Below are 19,856 nucleotides of genomic sequence, written 5' to 3'. Positions count from 1 at the left end.
CTGTATACACTATATATATGGGGCTATACATACTGACATGGCGGGATTCATTAACATACTATCTGTATACACTATATATATGGGGCTATATATATACTGACATGGTGAGATTCATTAACATACTATCTGTATACACTATATATAGGAGCTATACATACTGACATGGCGGGATTCATTAACATACTATCTGTATACACTATATATAGGAGCTATACATACTGACATGGCGGGATTCATTAACATACTATCTGTATACACTATATATATGGGGCTATATATATACTGACATGGCGGGATTCATTAACATACTATCTGTATACACTATATATAGGGGCTATATACATACTGACATGGCGGGATTCATTAACATACTATCTGTATACACTATATATATGGGGCTATATACATACTGACATGGCGGGATTCATTAACATACTATCTGTATACACTATACATATGGGGCTATATACACATACTATCTGTATACACTATATATAGGGGCTATACATACTGACATGGCGGGATTCATTAACATACTATCTGTATACACTATATATATAGGGGCTATACATACTGACATGGCGGGATTCATTAACATACTATCTGTATACACTATATATAGGAGCTATACATACTGACATGGCGGGATTCATTAACATACTATCTGTATACACTATATATAGGGGCTATATATATACTGACATGGCGGGATTCAGTAACATACAGAATGTACTATCTGTATACACTATATATAGGGGGCTATATACATACTGACATGGCGGGATTCATTAACATACTATCTGTATACACTATATATATAGGGGCTATATATATACTGACATGGCGGGATTCATTAACATACTATCTGTATACACTATATATATGGGGCTATACATACTGACATGGCGGGATTCATTAACATACTATCTGTATACACTATATATAGGAGCTATACATACTGACATGGTGGGATTCAGTAACATACAGAATGTACTATCTGTATACACTATATATAGGGGGCTATATACATACTGACATGGCGGGATTCATTAACATACTATCTGTATACACTATATATAGGAGCTATACATACTGACATGGTGGGATTCAGTAACATACAGAATGTACTATCTGTATACACTATATATAGGGGGCTATATACATACTGACATGGCGGGATTCATTAACATACTATCTGTATACACTATATATATAGGGGCTATATACATACTGACATGGTGAGATTCATTAACATACTATCTGTATACACTATATATATAGGGGCTATATATATACTGACATGGCGGGATTCATTAACATACTATCTGTATATCCTATATATAGGGGGCTATATACACATACTATCTGTATACACTATATATATAGGGGGCTATATATATACTGACATGGCGGGATTCATTAACATACTATCTGTATACACTATATATATGGGGGGCTATACATACTGACATGACAGGATTCATTAACATACTATCTGTGTACACTATATATAAGGGGCTATATACATGTACATACTGACATGACAGGATTCATTAACATACTATCTGTGTACACTATATATATGGGGCTATATATATACTGACATAGCGGGATTCAGTAACATACTATCTGTGTACACTATATATATGGGGCTATATATACTGACATGACAGGATTCATTAACATACTATCTGTGTACACTATATATATGGGGCTATATATACTGACATGACAGGATTCATTAACATACTATCTGTATATACTATATATAGGGGGCTATATACACATACTATCTGTATACACTATATATATGGGGCTATACATACTGACATGGCGGGATTCATTAACATACTATCTGTATACACTATATATCGGGGCTAAATACACATCCTATCTGTATACACTATATATAGGGGCTATACATACTGACATGGCGGGATTCATTAACATACTATCTGTATACACTATATATAGGGGCTATACATACTGACATGGCGGGATTCATTAACTTACTATCTGTATACACTATATATAAGGGGCTATACTGACATGGTAAGACTCGTTATCGTGACTGGTATACTGACCCTTATGTCCACTTATATGCTGTATGGTTGTAATGTTGAGACTGGCTGCATCCAGATTGGCAACGGGCAGTTTGAATGTAAAGGATTCACTAAAATTCGGACAGTCTGACTTTTTGATAACTTCCGTTTTCTTTGATTTCACCACACGGTTCTGCACATGTAAACACACTTTGACGAAGAAATCTGAAACATATTAAACGGTTTATTATATATCTGCCATCGTATCCAGCATTCAGCTACAGGATCAATTCTTTTAGCGTTCATGTAACGAGGTATGATCGACTATCAGACCCTGTAGATATCACAGGCTAGATATAAGCAAATATTTTTGTATTATTGTCAAAACCGTATGGTATGATATCTGCTGTGTGGGTGAGATATATTGCTGTCTGGTCTGATAACAGTTTACTGGATCGTTAATCAATTAACTAATTAATTAACGTTGTACGAAGACAATCGAAAATGTTAAGATTATATTTTCACATGTATACAATACAAAGCTTTGTAACTATGAACATTCTCAGACCAATTAGAGTAGGTAAGTATGACTGAAAGCAGATCGAACTTCGAAAAAAATATTAAGTCAGAGTGCTCGAACTTTTAGACATCTTTAAACAAGAAAATTCAAAACGTTTTTGAATCGATTGAAAGTATGCCGCAGAATTCACAATCTGACATTCATTCTGCATTGACAACTAACGGTTATTTGATCACCCTTGCCTTAACTTTGGGATTTTTTCATGTGCATAAAACTGCACGAGAATGGGGCCGTAAAATCAATCCAAGGCTTTACTGAAATGCAAAGTTATGTAAACACACTAGAGTCACGACAAGATCACGCGAGATGAGATTTAATGGATTAAAGGATCAATGGACAGTGTATATTGCCGCTGGATTTTACGGTCACCGCATTCCGATTTTTATTTATTTGATTGGATAGTGGTTCCGTTATGTATCCGATATCTTATCATAGCGTTCGTGATTTCGGAATCTCTCGATAATGAAAGAGAAACAATTCTGTATATGCTATCGACACTTTAATAGGACCATTATTTCAAAAACTATTCAGTACCTATCAATTATCTTATGAATAGGATATAAAATCATAGCTTAAATGTCTGTCGAAAATACAGACCGGCGATAACAGACCAGTATTGTAACCTAGGTTAGATGTACTTTCGATTCCTTAACGACAATGCCTATAATGGCTACATCATGTAACAACAAACATATCTAAATGGAAAGAAACCCATTTTAAAACACCGGTGCAATAGATAATATTTTGTTGTAACTGAATCCCTGCCCAAAGTAATGCTTAGGCGAAAGATTCAAAGCAATGCATGTCAATATATATATATATATATGTGATATATGAGTAGGAAGAGATGAATTGGAAAGATTAGTAACCTTAAAATGTATACATCTAAATTGTTCACTTTTATGCAAGTGATGATACTTTTATTGTCTCCAGTTTATTGATCAAAAGCTAACAATGCTTTAACCTATGCATAATCTGAACTCTGATTGGTCTCATTGCGTGGACAACTGGTGGCTGCTCCTGAGATAAATACCAGGAATGGCACAGGAAAGACGGATATATAATCACCGGCGCCACTTCCTGTGTATACCCCCACTGGCGCATTGATGTATGTCTCCAGATTTTTTTTTCATTCTGTGATCTCTGATGGCGTAATTATGTCAGGATAAACCTAATTTTTGTTTCATTGTGCTATTTCTCAAGTATGCGTTGTGACATATATTTGTGTACATGTATACTGATGCTTTCTGGACTACGTATCAAATGACTACTGTTGAATTATATTCACATTGACGTATGATAATACACTGAAATGTTTTGCGGCTGACATCCACTTTTCCCAAGAAATAAGCTGCATGTACTTTTAGAGAAACACGAAAAAAGGTTGGACGTTGTTATAATCTTACCGTTTGCACCTTCCGTTTTCAGTGCACGCCCCTCGAACACTCCAACCGTAAGCCTCTCAAGATGATTGTTGTAAGACAGCGACACCAGTAGTTCACCCTTGTTGGTCACAGTCTGTCAAGTTTATAAAAAAACTTATATAGGTAAATGAAGTACATAACTAGATGTGGAGATGCTAACAAAATTCCATATTTATTGTAAATGTCTTGTTGCCTAGACGATCGTGTTAGCTAGTGGCATATGTTGATTTGAAATGTATAACTTTAGCGCTTAGTCGATGACTTGTGTTTAGAAAGTACACCATCCCTGTGGAATGTTAATAACAAGGTTATTCTATAATGTATCGCCCTCAATCATAACTAATCAGGTGGTTGTCTATTGCGTTAGGCTTCCTGTGCTATCCCCTAGGCTTATTCCTTGGTTATCCCCTAGACGACCCCATGGTCTATTTTTTAGGCTACTTTCTGGGTAGTACTCTAGGCTTTTCCCTGAGCTATCCCCCTAGGCTTTTCCCTGGGCTATCGCCCTAGACGACCCCATGGTCTATCTTTTAGGCTACTTTCTGGATTATCCCCTAGGCTTTTCCCTCGGTTATCCCCCTAGGCTACTTTCTGTGTTATCCCCTAGGCTTCTCCATGGGCTTTCCCCCTAGACGACCCCATAGTCTATCTCTTAGGCTACTTCCTGGGTAGTCTCCTAGGCTATTCACTCAGCCCTTTTCTGTCTAGGTTGTCGCCTTAAACCCCGCTCTTAGTTTCTCACCCATGGTTTCCCTTTTAGGCTAACCTATATACTTTCTTCATAGGTTGTGGCCTCGGCATTCCTTTACGTCTTCACTCAAGGTTATTGACCAAACATTTCTCCCAGACTATCATAATTCCTCCCTGCTCTCCTAGGCCCCTTGTTTCATAGCAAAAGGTACAAAGTACCGTTTTTACAACATGATACTCCTTTAATCTCGCCGTTTAATCAATCATGGACGCCGCCATCTTTTATGTCATGTGATCGAAAATAGTCAAAAATGATTACGAATAAACAATTCTTGAAAAATATGACTTCGTTATAGCAATGATATAAACAACAACTGAAAGCTTAATTTTACAGATGTTTGGACAACTAATGAAGTTAAAATGTCCTTGTGAATTCACAAACGCTTAAGAGGTGTCCTTGTATACTTTTTCAAAAAATAATGCGGAATTACATTATAAACATGATATTTAATACAAGTACAGTGTACATGTGTTCTTATCTATAACTGTCCCTACTTATCTCTATAATTACCGATGTCAATATACTTGCAGAGAGATATTATCAACTCTTTAAAATGAATCAAGGGGAAACAATTATTCAAATCACCAAAAATCGGATTCACTGCGAGTAAAAAATAAAATCTCATTTGTCAAAAGCGTAGCTCCTTTTTTTCTTTCATTAACTGCCGTACCTCCGTCACCTCTCGTTCCAAATCTCGCCATATAACAAGACGCTCATTACTTTCTCCGTCGTGTTCCTTGAGTGGGTACAGCGCATGTCCAATCACGTTGTGTCGTTTATGACGATCTACGTCGTAAACTGTAAACTTTAATACTCTGTCCTGCAGTGACCTGGTGGAAACCTGTTAAAGTAAATATCCTTTAGGCAAGAAATGGTTATATTTATGAGGCTGACTAATTGTAGGAGGTTTCCAGGTGTTTGGATATTTTAATAGTGAAATAAAAGAAAATCACAAAACATGAACAATTAAGGACAAGTGCTAGGGAACCGTATTTGCAATCCCTATAGAAAGTTAAGGAGTATAAACAACGTCTTGCGGAGTCATGCATGTAGTGCAGGGATTATACGATAGTGAATGGTTATTCTAGAAATATTTTTTGAATGTTGATCTCTCTTTGCATCGCTCTATAACAGTTGATTGTGTCAGTTCACTTGCACCAACTTACTTGGAACACGTAGCTCTCCTCAAATTTAGGATTGCATGTCTTCTTTTTGAATTTGGACTGAAGATAACGTCTCTCGTCCGGCATGAGATAAATTCTGCAAAATACGATAAACGTTCAGATCATCAATGGACAAAACCATAATAATGGGGATAAGCTGTACCGACTGTCTGGTCTAATCAATTAAACTGGATGACATAGGCAGTCTTAGCACCACACGCATACATGTCAAACTTTTATAAAGCTTTAGATTTGATGTCGATATTTTATGTGATATATAATTAACAACAACAAAAACAACCAAACAAAAACAACAGATGAAGTCAAAAACAGACTATAAACGTTTATGTAATATAGAATTAACAACAAAAACAACAGACAAAATAAAAAAAAACAGACTATAAACTTTTATTGATGTAATATAGAATTAACAACAATAAAATCAACCAAACAAAAACAACAGATGAAGTCAAAAACAGACTATAAACGTTTATGTAATATAGAATTAACAACAAAAACAACAGACAAAATAAAAAAAAAAACAGACTATAAACTTTTATTGATGTAATATAAATTAACAACAATAAAATAAACCAAACAAAAACAACAGATGAAATCAAAAACAGACTATACACTTTTAGTTTTTTTCGTGGAGTTTTGTTATCTTCAGTATGTCATTTAATTTTCTATAAAAGTGTGACTCATAGTAAACTCATTGAAAACTCATTGTAAACCCATTTTTACCTAATACAGACATTTTTACCTAATACAGACATTTTAATTAGATATAACGGCAGATTTTAGCAGATATTTCGTGTAGAATTCGACACACAACCCAACATTTCCATTTTAGTGTCGAGATCAGCTATTCTAATCAGCCAAACTAAATAACACCAACTAATCGGTTTTTATGAATAAAAATATACACTCACGTGTTATTATTCAATGTATGTATATCCCTTTTAATCGCTTAAAATTTAAATATTTTTCTTTCATTATGGAACATATAATTTATCCACTGGTTTCTTATCAATTCTATTACAATGTATACACTTGCGGCATAACAGGCGTAGTAGTAAATTGGTCGACACTGCAGTATTCAGAATTCAGTATTCAGACTAGAGCACGGACAATATGTATCACTCTTGCCACATAGTTACTATGCGATTCTTAAACGTTTATCTGTGTTTTACGACGCACACTCATGCAAACCGTCTCCCCTGGGTGGCTCTTCTTTTCTTACATGGAGCCAGAGCTTGTGGGCACGAGATATAAGCTTGACCGATAATACGACAAGCCTAATGCGTGCCACGAACCCAACATATATCTAAATCTCGTGCGGTAAATAGTTCATTACCTACAAATGAAGATATATTGCCCAGATTTATCGAACAAGAATACGCTCCCTCTTCAGGACGTTTTGTCCGACATGTCGGTACCACCATGACGGGGTCTCTAATCAGACTAGCAGACGCACAGTAGTTACTGGACATAAAAAGACGAGACAGACACAAATGGTGTAGATATAAATGAATAGGTTACGTTTTTAGCATGGAAGTGTCCGACTGGTGTACAGAATAGTCTGTGGGAATGACCGGTCATTGGAGCAGCAGTGAAGGAAATCTTTATCTAGTCTGATGACAAGGGAAACTGTTTCAATACTCTACATTTCTATTGTCACTTTTGAGACTTTCATAGCATGCTGCTATTTACGTAAATCTCAAGAAATAATGAGATTCTTATTGACAACATAATGGGAAAATGGAAATATAAGCTTAACATTCTTTACCGTCGCAAATCATGAAAGTAAGCATTTCCTATGATCACACATGCCAAGATAATTGAATAGTCTAATCGGTTAAGAATTGTAAAATCAACTTCAGGGAACAAGAAGAGTAAACATTTTCAATTGTATTTGTGTTTGTGAAGAATACGAAAGCGTATTTCAAAATATACATTTCAGAAAATGGAGTTATGGTCCTATAACACCCGTTGCTATTGGTTACAAGTCGGTATGACCCTACCACTCATTGCTAAACATCCAATACTTATATTTATTTTTAATAGAGTGTAGTGTAGTTATGCTTTGTTATAACATCCTTCTAACTTCCAGTTTGTGAAGTTCTTGGAACAGCAATAATGGTCACCTGATCAAACGTTGTAGTAGTTTCACAGTTAAATCATGACAGAGATGAGGAATATAGATGTATGTAAATGTAGCTAATACTCATATTTGGAAAACTTTTAAATGTCTATAAAACAAAATCTGACCTAACAATCAGCCATTTCCTTGTCTATTGTTATCAAGTACATGTACACATACTGCAGTCGATGTTCACGTATATGGACATATCACTATCATCTGAAGAGTTATGCAATCCAATATAGTAGTTGTAAAATATACATTCTTCTTGACAAATGTACTGAAATGTTTATTGTACATGCATTTGCACTTTATTTGAGAAAGTGAGGTAACATGTTGTATCTACTAGGCGTTTTGGTAGAGTCCGCTTTAATGACTGCGATACAATCGACAATGTGTTATCAGCATTCCTCCAAAGCACTAAATTCTGTATTAATGTATGCGTTTTCCCTCAAATGATGTGTAACATTGTCCAATAAATAACGTGTATAACTGATGAAGAGAAGTAGTTTCGTGCACGTGCTTTATCCCAAGGGCGTGTTTAATATACAAATTGGACGGAAATTTATTTGGATGACCCGAAACTGTTCAGTACTCCCGACAGACTGTCCAGTCATCTAACATACAGACAGGTACATACGACTACTGGCGACGCTGTAGCCGACATGATGTCCTCATATGCATATTAATATATGTATGCATGTACCCAAGTCTTCCTTGGTGTGATCTATTGGACCAAATCGATTTCCACACTACACCAACTTGTTATTATTTGTTAAGAATATCGTTAGATGGCGTGCGCAGACCTCCTCCATTCTGCATTGTAAATCGCTCACGAGGTCTTTTCCTCGAGTATTCACTAATCACCTACAAGATGCTATTTTTTTTCACAAGGGCTCGTCCAGATAGCTCTTTCATCGACATCGATATCTAGCCCTAACTTAGGAAACGTCTTAGCCGTGACTTCCGGTCGCAAAATAGATACAAACTTGATATGCATATGTCGGTCAACATATGGGAACATGGTAAGTTTCTCGGCAAACAAGATGTTCCTTGTATGCAATTTCCGGGAAATAGGTTTTGTGTATTGGACAAATTTACAATTCAATAGAAATATTGACACCATTTTTTTACTTCTTCTTTTGCGGCAGAGGGAAGCACTTCCTTTGCTGGTACAGTCTGCTAGACCGTTTAAAACAAAGTACCGGTTCTTTCAAAGGCAAACCATTTCCGCCGCGAAAAAAAGTCTATTAACCAAGAAACTGTCATAGATGTATCAGCCGGATTTACTTCGATAGTTGTGCTTCAAGATCCGGATTTTTTTCTGAAATTTAAGTCACCGATCTGCACTAACAAAACGCAACAAATAAATAATCTTCTTTGATTTAACGAGAACAATAGATTTGTTTCTCCATTAGCATGTCATTTGATTTTTTAATCACTAAGTCCACGATCTTCACTCCGATCAAGGTCATTGTTGTATAACGACGGTATTATGGAAGGGGAATCCCACCACAGCGCCTGCTTAGGATCCTTGTCTAACAAAGCCTTTAAGTAAACAAGTGTATGGAGTATTATTACTAGTAACAGTGCCATTTTCTATAAAAGGACAACAGCCCTGATCGAAAACACTGCATCATATCTATCAAAACTGACGAAGGAGAAATGATACCAAAGATTTTATTCATTTTCCGTTGGGTATACTGCTACAATAAAAGCCTAACATAGGATAGACATATCCGAAATACCGAGGGCAAAGAGGTGATAATGTACTTGTAAATATTCGTCCTCGCGTATTGAAAGAAGAATACGAACTGTTTAACAGACAGATCTAAATCTTTAACAATCTTCTGTACTGTCTGAGGCCATTTGGAGTAATAAAATGTAAATGTCAAAATTTACGGTAAAATATTTATAGCCATCGCGGTGTGTCAACATCAGACATTGCAAAATACATCCCGTGGACCGGGGCAGTAGTAACGTTTACAATGTGATACATGCACATGACATTTACGGGTATATACGGGATTGTTCGCTGTTATATCTATCCCATGTGCATTGGCTTGTTTGAAAGTGGCTCCATGTCATGACTGGTTTGTATGTCAGTAAGAACATAAATATAGATAAACGGATCTACAACGACATCTCAGCATAAACAACTCGCCCACATGTTACTTTCCCTGTTATCCTTCCTTTTCATCGACATTTCGAAAACTTGGTGTATAATTGTAGACTAAGATTCAAGGTCGTATTAGTAATACATATGCTTGATGAATAAATAGAAGTCCGCATCCTTAAACATGAATCTTAGAGAATCTTTCCAGTGAAGTTTTGAAATGCCTGTTTGTGCTTTGTTACAACTAAATTGGCTATTAAATCGCGTCAGTTTAATCATGGTACTGATACGTAAAACGCTTGGCCATATATGCATGTTTACTTAAGGATTTCAACCGGTATAACCGAGCCGAGTCTAGATGCTTGTAGGAACCAAGCATTGAACTGACAACGATGGAGTTCTGTCTTTCCCCAGTTGAATCCAGGTATTCCCTGGTCAGGGCTAATGGTCGCGTGAGCGTTTACCGACGGCGGAATGAAGGATACACGAACTGCTATGTCCTTGGACCGATCGTTTTAGATATAACGTCTACCTATATGAGGTTACTGTGCAATAGTATGAAAGCCATTGTTCAAGGCCACAGATCACCTCGTGTTGCTATTCATGGGAATCTAAGTGCGTGTCAGTATCGGGAAGAAGTCCTTGACCTACACATTGTCCTGTTTCTGCGGATTACTTTCAGTATTCGTACCATTAGTAGGACATCACAGACGGCCATATACCCAAAGGCACCATTGCACATTGCATACATTTGGGCTCAAAACTTTATCCAAGATTGGCCATTCGGAAGTCCTGATATAAATCCGATCGACAATTTGTCGGATAATTTGGAACAATTGCTTACCGCCGTCAAAATCCCATTACAGAATACTAGCGAACCTGCACAAGAACATCTACTGTAGTTTATATTATATAAGTTGGAATTGACACATTAGATGAATACAACGCTCACGATGGACACACGTGGCTTGAATACCTTGATAAACGAGGAATTCGACATTTCCGTTTCTTAAAAAAATCTATAAATAATTGATGGCTCAATGAAAGTCGCAATGACGAACACGAGTAAATGACCGGAGTAAAATGTGGCTTCATGCTATGTATAGTCATTTACACATCATAAGCAATTTGTTTCTTGTACTCAAGAAACTGATATCACCGTTGCACTTTATAAAAAAAAGAATATACCACCTATAAGATAGAAACTCCTCAAATAATCCCTACCTTACAAAGGGATCACAGCTACTGTTGTTGCCATACTGCCGTGTGGGAAGGTTCTTGGACTTGATCAAAGTCACCAGCAGTTTTTCTGTCTCCCTCTCGTACTCGACGGCAAACCACACCCTTCCTATATGCTCTGGAGGAATCTCGTAATCGTCATCCTCGTCTACTATTTTGTACAGGCTCGGGTCTATACTGCCGAGAGCGTAGGCACCTGACAACAGATAAACATTTGCCTCGTTCAAAGATACGTGCGAAAAGATGAAATATATTATTTATAGAGCGATTATGTAGATATGGATTGTATATAACAAATAGACATATTCATTATGTGTAATTTTCTGTTGTGATTGGACTTTGTTGAACATCCACATATATATATAATTCTACCATGTTTGCTATGCAACGCCAGTTTTGATTGGTTGAAAACCATGTATTATTTTCCAATAATACACGCTCGTGAGTCACGGCTGTTACAATTTTATATATCTGATATTCACATATTTCATATAAGGTTACTATAGCCGAGCGGCCTTCGTTATTAATTTAATTGCAAAATATCCTCGTCCTCGTTGTATATCCTGCAACAATACACGAATCATCGTTAATTATTTATATTAAGTATATGATGATCCAGGTATTCATATCATCAGTCGCTACAGTGAAAAGGTATCAGACCGGCCATTACTGTGCCATTGAAACGTTCTTTTTAAGGACGTCTTTTTGGTGCAGTTTGACCAAGCTGCATGTATTTCTGTTTAGGCGACCAGGTGTCGTATATGGTGAGTTCTTGGCGCTGTCAGGTCATCCATATGTAACTGTATATGTGTTTTACACCGTTGAAAATGTGGCTGTAGGAGTGTTAAGTTATACACGTATACTATCCCTATTAACGAACCATCACTTGTATATATGTCGATATGTCTATAGTGTACAGGAGGATACAGAAGGTATACTCCCTCATTCCAGCTACAACCGCCATCGATATTCTAAACGTGAGGTGTGTAAACCTTACCTATGGGGAATTGGCCTTTGACTGTGAAACGAACCCCATTACGTAATCACTTTCTATAAAGGTACACGTAATCGTCTTCCAGGTTTCGTTTCGTCAGTGTTCACATGAATCAATTCATTTTCTCGATTTGTACCATTTACTGAGTCCTTGTATAAACAGTGGTAATATTTTTGGCGGTTTTCATTTCTTTTTGTGTTAAACTTTTTCATCAGGAGTCTTTAGTAAACAGTAACAACATCTTGATCTTTTAATAACTTTTTGAATTTTAACCTTTTTAAAGTTCTTTGTAATCTGATATGCTGATGGAGCGAATCGTGAATTCGAAAGTTAGAATAGTCGATTTTCAAAGTTTAATTTTAACCTTAATGTTTAAAGTCACATCAAATATGTTTTGTGCTGTTCATCATTATTATTTGGGTAGGTAATGAAAGAAAACATGACGAGCCAGCGAAAACAGGGCAATAAATAATCTCATCAAGTACCATGATTCAGTTTCAGATACTAAGACAAGATTCTTTAGTGTAAGGCTAACAGAACATGATTTTAAGATAATTCGGTCTGATCTTAGCGATGAAATCTCGTCTCTTTAATAGTTGCTAATGTCGTGATGAAATTGAAGACCAGCTATAATGATATCATTCTTAACATCACGTATATTGATGTGGTGAAGGTCAAGGTAAGTTTCATTCAGACTGATATCATACTTAACATCAAGTATATTGATGTGGTGAAGGTCAAGGTAAGAGTCATTTAGACTGATATCATACTTAACATCAAGTATATTGATGTGGTCAAGGTCAAGGTAAGAGTCATTCAGACTGATATCATACAGTACTTAACATCAGGTATATTGATGTGGTCAAGGTCAAGGTAAGAGTCATTTAGACTGATATCATACTTAACATCAGGTATATTGACGTGGTCAAGGTAAGAGTCATTTAGACTGATATCATACAGTACTTAACATCAGGTATATTGATGTGGTCAAGGTCAAGGTAAGAGTCATTTAGACTGATATCATACAGTACTTAACATCACGTATATTGATGTGGTCAAGGTAAGAGTCTTAACTTCACGTATATTGATGTGCTCAAGGTAAATGTCATTCAGACTGATTTCACACTTAACATCAGGTATATTTACATGGTCTAGATAAAAGTCGGTTTCGAATTTCAATTTATTTTCCCCCGGGGATTATCAGAAAGTTTTCCCTGGTTATTTTAATGTTTGCATGTGAGACAAATATCTGTGTTGCCCTCGAACAAATTATTCGATATACTGGGCAAATTGTCTGTAACGTATATTTCCGACTGTCACGTGGTACTTCATAGATGCCCTTGATTCGTATAATGAAGTCACTAAGGAAAACGAGACATTAAATAGGATAATCATCATGAAGTGTTCTGAAGACATGCAAGTAGGATGGAAATAAAAACGGATTTACGTGTAAAAATAGTATGTTGATGACACTAACAATGCGTTGCCTTGGTGATGGTAACATAAAGACTTTTATTGTATATTTATTTTATTTTATTCCAGGTATGCAGTATTACAATGAAGCATAGCTGTAGTGGTTACGGGATCATTAACCACAATCTGGTGTGTTTCATGGAAGATCGATTCGAATTTCAAGAAATGAAATACATTAATGCCAAATTAAAGTCTCTGTGGGTTTAACTAATTGTAACACACAAGCAACGTCCTATCGTGGGGGTTTAACTATACACACATATGGTAGATTCACTTGTGGGCTTTTGTCTCCATATTGACCGTATGAAAAGTGCGTACTCGATAAATATATTATGCTTTTCTAATTCGAATCTGCTTTAAATCTATAATAGAATCACAATGGCCTCACACAAAGAAATTTGAATAGAAAAAGTGCAATAATGCAATATACATATGTTTTATTACCTGGCTTTCAGAAATATGTCATCGCAAAAAAAAAATCTCTCAGAAAAGAAGATACATGTATCTTTTCATAACTTCGTGATTTATCTGACATATATTTTGGATGGCATTCATTGACCGGAGAAATATATACATGGCAATTAATTATGACTTTTCCAGACGGAAGGTACCTACAGCATGTAAGTCTGAAAACATGGCGGCTTTACATCCTCAAATAGAGTAGATTCTGCTGTATCCTCTAATGACTGCCATACAATTTACCAGGTGGCGGCTAAGCGTTACAATGAGGTGGTAGCTTCATAGTGTAAATCAATGTTAAACAGTTATGATGGTGGCAAATACGTGTGACGTATGTGTTTGTATGGAGTTAAACGACCTCGGCAGGGTCACTCGAGGACGGGTGTCTTGTCAAGGAAAAGAGACCGCAAAATACAGAAAGAAATATCAGACAGAAACAAAGGGGAAACCAGGAAAGAAATGATAATATAGAGATATAAAATGTTTCACTGGAGCGCCAGCAGATCCAGGTAGTGGGGTGGAACAAGCCTTATTCAACGTGTCTTCCATGCCTCCAATACAGAAGACATCAGAGACAAACCATTCCCATCATGAAGAGGGAGCACAAACTAAATGTAGTAAGATGCAGCAAATATATTTCCCTCGCTCCTACAGCACGGGTTAGATACAAGCGTACAGTTACACTGGTTCGTCTATTTTCATATCCAATAATTTCGTGGAGTTTCAGTTCAATGCAATGTGTAATATTTGCACGCTTTAGAAAATTTTAATTGAACATAATTTAATTAATGTGTTGCTATTGAGACATTCTTATTTGAGCAGAAGTCTTCTTTTAAGAATTCCGTTTTGTAGTGTAATGATTACGTTCAACGTTACTGACTTTTTAAAGCGATGTTATATTAAATCAAAACAAGGATTTGATATATCGACTAGATCTCGTTGCTTAGGTCAATGTGATGTAATGTCGTGTGTTTGCCTACGGTATCAAAAGTGAAATGTAATCGTTCCACTTCGGACTTCATTGTACGATACTTTATATAATTATATCAGCTTTAGAATGTTATCTTTTTGTCTTCTCGAGTAAAATGTTGTTTAAAATGTGACTTCTGGAATGTCGTTTAATTAGAGATTAATTCTATAAATAATTGGCATATCTGCTTCGTTTAAGTTGTTGTTGGACGACAATGTGAGCCTGGTTGTCTTGTGACATTAATGATAGTAGATAGATGTAGATATGCAAACTTAATCAGAACACATACTAAGTAACCTTTGAGTTATATTAAAACACATACTGCGTGACCTTTAGAGTTATATTAAAACACATATTGAGTTCTAATCAGATTGTGATGTTTCGGTTAATCATTGTTAAATTAAGTTGTAACTAAGGAATGGGTAAATGGGTGATTTATCGAGACATGGTATATTTGATGTTATGTTTTGTTCTTACATGCAGGTGTCAGATACAGAATAAAACGAGGCAATCAGAATGTGATCTACACCTCGTGAACGGGTGTTAAGTGGCTCTAGATCTCCGTATGTTGAGGTTTGCCACCTAGACAAAGCTGAAAATATGTTATTCATATCGAAAGCTTTTAAAAAAGAATTGAAGGACATTATTTCATCTGGATTCAGAAACTGACATTTGTAGTTAAAGTAGATTGTCAAATAATATCTCGATTGACAATTCCTACAATATCCTTGTCGCACGTGCATGTTTGTTTCCAAGCTATTATGGAAGCACCTATACAAGGATTATTACTGGTAGGAATCAGACGGCCGGAAACATGCTGCTTTATACAACGTTTGTCATTAATTAAGGCTGCCATCATATACTAGCCGTTCGCTGTCTATGTCATTACGATCTGTTCCATCAATAATGATGTGTATTGTAAGTATAATATGTCTAAAATAAGGGACATGGCCATTGTACTCTAAAACGAGTGTATATCTACCCTGCAGCATGATGACGTAATAAACAACCAATTCACTGTTACGGTAGGTTTATAAACATATTTCTGTTTGAAGCTTCCGTCCGTACGCCATTGCAGCTAGACAGAACACAGTATAAAACAGTCAAACACATGAATACCACTTGGGAATTATTTCCAGGAATTGATAAATCAGAATTTTCTCAATTAAGACGATGAAAGTATCATTGTTTTAAATCGATCCATTGACAGAGAAAATTTACTTCTGATATTGGCTGTTTATACCATCATTATGTCATAAGTTAGACCGTTCCAAATTTCAAAAGCAATAAATCATTATTGTTGAGCGTAGATGAGCCACTGGATTCTAATAAAACACAATAGAATGGGTCTATAACTGGTCCTATACCTCCTACGCAAGTATTTGAATACAAGCTTCCCGCCGTCTATATAGACTCAGTTGCACGCACAGGCGAGGTGTTGATATATTGTCACATAGACCAGTCTTATCAGGAACTACATACCCCTCTGTTATAACCCTGAACTACATACCCCTCTGTTATAACCCTATCCCCACTACATACCCCTCTGTTATAACCAATATCACCACTACATACCCCTCTGTTATAACCCTATCCCCACTACATACCCCTCTGTTATAACCAATATACCCACTACATACCCCTCTGTTATAACCAATATACCCACTACATACCCCTCTGTTATAACCAATATCACCACTACATACCCCTCTGTTATAACCATGTCACCACTACATACCCCTCTGTTATAACCCTATCACCACTACATACCTCTCTGTTACAACTTTATCACCACTACATACCCCCCTGTTATAACCCTATCACCACTACATACCCCTCTGTTATAACCAGTATCACCACTACATACCCCCCTGTTATAACCCTATCACCACTACATACCCCCCTGTTATAACCCTATCACCACTACATACCCCTCTGTTATAACCAATATACCCACTACATACCCCTCTGTTATAACCAATATCACCACTACATACCCCTCTGTTATAACCAATATCACCACTACATACCCCTCTGTTATAACCCTATCACCACTACATACCCCTCTGTTATAACCCTGTCACCACTACATACCCCTCTGTTATAACCATGTCACCACTACATACCCCTCTGTTATAACCCTGTCACCACTACATACCCCCCTGTTATAACCAATATCACCACTACATACCCCTCTGTTATAACTCTATCACCACTACATACCCCTCTGTTATAACCAATATCACCACTACATACCCCTCTGTTATAACCCTGTCACCACTACATACCCCTCTGTTATAACTCTATCACCACTACATACCCCTCTGTTATAACCAATATCACCACTACATACCCCTCTGTTATAACCCTGTCACCACTACATACCCCTCTGTTATAACCATGTCACCACTACATACCCCTCTGTTATAACCCTGTCACCACTACATACCCCTCTGTTATAACCAATATCACCACTACATACCCCTCTGTTATAACCCTATCACCACTACATACCCCTCTGTTATAACCCTATCACCACTACATACCCCTCTGTTATAACCAATATCACCACTACATACCCCTCTGTTATAACCAATATCACCACTACATACCCCTCTGTTATAACCAATATCACCACTACATACCCCTCTGTTATAACCCTGTCACCACTACATACCCCTCTGTTATAACCAATATCACCACTACATACCCCTCTGTTATAACCCTGTCACCACTACATACCCCTCTGTTATAACCATGTCACCACTACATACCCCTCTGTTATAACCCTGTCACCACTACATACCCCTCTGTTATAACCATGTCACCACTACATACCCCTCTGTTATAACCAATATCACCACTACATACCCCTCTGTTATAACCCTGTCACCACTACATACCCCTCTGTTATAACTCTATCACCACTACATACCCCTCTGTTATAACCAATATCACCACTACATACCCCTCTGTTATAACCCTGTCACCACTACATATTCCTCTGTTATAACCAATATCACCACTACATACCCCTCTGTTATAACCAATATCACCACTACATACCCCTCTGTTATAACCCTATCCCCACTACATACCCCTCTGTTATAACCCTATCCCCACTACATACCCCTCTGTTATAACCAATATCACCACTACATACCCCTCTGTTATAACCCTGTCACCACTACATACCCCTCTGTTATAACCAATATCACCACTACATACCCCTCTGTTATAACCAATATACCCACTACATACCCCTCTGTTATAACCAATATACCCACTACATACCCCTCTGTTATAACCCTGTCACCACTACATACCCCTCTGTTATAACCCTGTCACCACTACATACCCCTCTGTTATAACCCTATCCCCACTACATACCCCTCTGTTATAACCCTATCCCCACTACATACCCCTCTGTTATAACCCTATCCCCACTACATACCCCTCTGTTATAACCCTGTCACCACTACATACCCCTCTGTTATAACTCTATCACCACTACATACCCCTCTGTTATAACCAATATCACCACTACATACCCCTCTGTTATAACCAATATACCCACTACATACCCCTCTGTTATAACCCTGTCACCACTACATACCCCCCTGTTATAACCCTATCCCCACTACATACCCCTCTGTTATAACCAGTATCACCACTACATACCCCTCTGTTATAACCCTGTCACCACTACATACCCCTCTGTTATAACCCTATCACCACTACATACCCCTCTGTTATAACCCTATCCCCACTACATACCCCTCTGTTATAACCAGTATCACCACTACATACCCCTCTGTTATAACCCTGTCACCACTACATACCCCTCTGTTATAACCCTATCACCACTACATACCCCTCTGTTATAACCAATATCACCACTACATACCCCTCTGTTATAACCAATATCACCACTACATACCCCTCTGTTATAACCCTGTCACCACTACATACCCCTGTTATAACCAATATCACCACTACATACCCCTCTGTTATAACCCTATCCCCACTACATACCCCTCTGTTATAACCCTATCACCACTACATACCCCTCTGTTATAACCCTATCCCCACTACATACCCCTCTGTTATAACCCTATCACCACTACATACCCCTCTGTTATAACCCTATCCCCACTACATACCCCTCTGTTATAACCCTGTCACCACTACATACCCCTCTGTTATAACCCTGTCACCACTACATACCCCTCTGTTATAACCAATATCACCACTACATACCCCTCTGTTATAACCCTGTCACCACTACATACCCCTCTGTTATAACTCTATCACCACTACATACCCCTCTGTTATAACCAATATCACCACTACATACCCCTCTGTTATAACCAATATCACCACTACATACCCCTCTGTTATAACCCTATCACCACTACATACCCCTCTGTTATAACCCTGTCACCACTACATACCCCTCTGTTATAACCATGTCACCACTACATACCCCTCTGTTATAACCA

General features: G+C 37.2%; 1 protein-coding gene across 4 annotated transcripts in view; it reads right to left on the bottom strand.

Moving 5' to 3' along the window:
• Positions 1-19,856, bottom strand: part of LOC117329052 (synaptotagmin-15-like) — a 145,877-nt gene that overhangs the window by 18,255 nt on the left and 107,766 nt on the right. For all 4 annotated transcript variants that reach the window (XM_033886752.1, XM_033886776.1, XM_033886760.1 and 1 more), the window contains 5 exons: positions 11,444-11,654; positions 5,964-6,057; positions 5,468-5,638; positions 4,029-4,140; positions 2,085-2,267 (listed from right to left, as the gene is read on the bottom strand). In XM_033886752.1, the coding sequence (XP_033742643.1) occupies positions 2,085-2,267; positions 4,029-4,140; positions 5,468-5,638; positions 5,964-6,057; positions 11,444-11,654 (771 nt within the window). The remainder of the gene's footprint in view (positions 1-2,084; positions 2,268-4,028; positions 4,141-5,467; positions 5,639-5,963; positions 6,058-11,443; positions 11,655-19,856) is intronic.

This window comes from Pecten maximus, chromosome 1, assembly GCF_902652985.1.
Source record: "Pecten maximus chromosome 1, xPecMax1.1, whole genome shotgun sequence".
Taxonomy (NCBI): domain Eukaryota; kingdom Metazoa; phylum Mollusca; class Bivalvia; order Pectinida; family Pectinidae; genus Pecten; species Pecten maximus.
The sequence above is the reverse complement of the archived record's forward strand: the minus strand, read 5'-3'. Positions and strand labels throughout refer to the sequence as shown.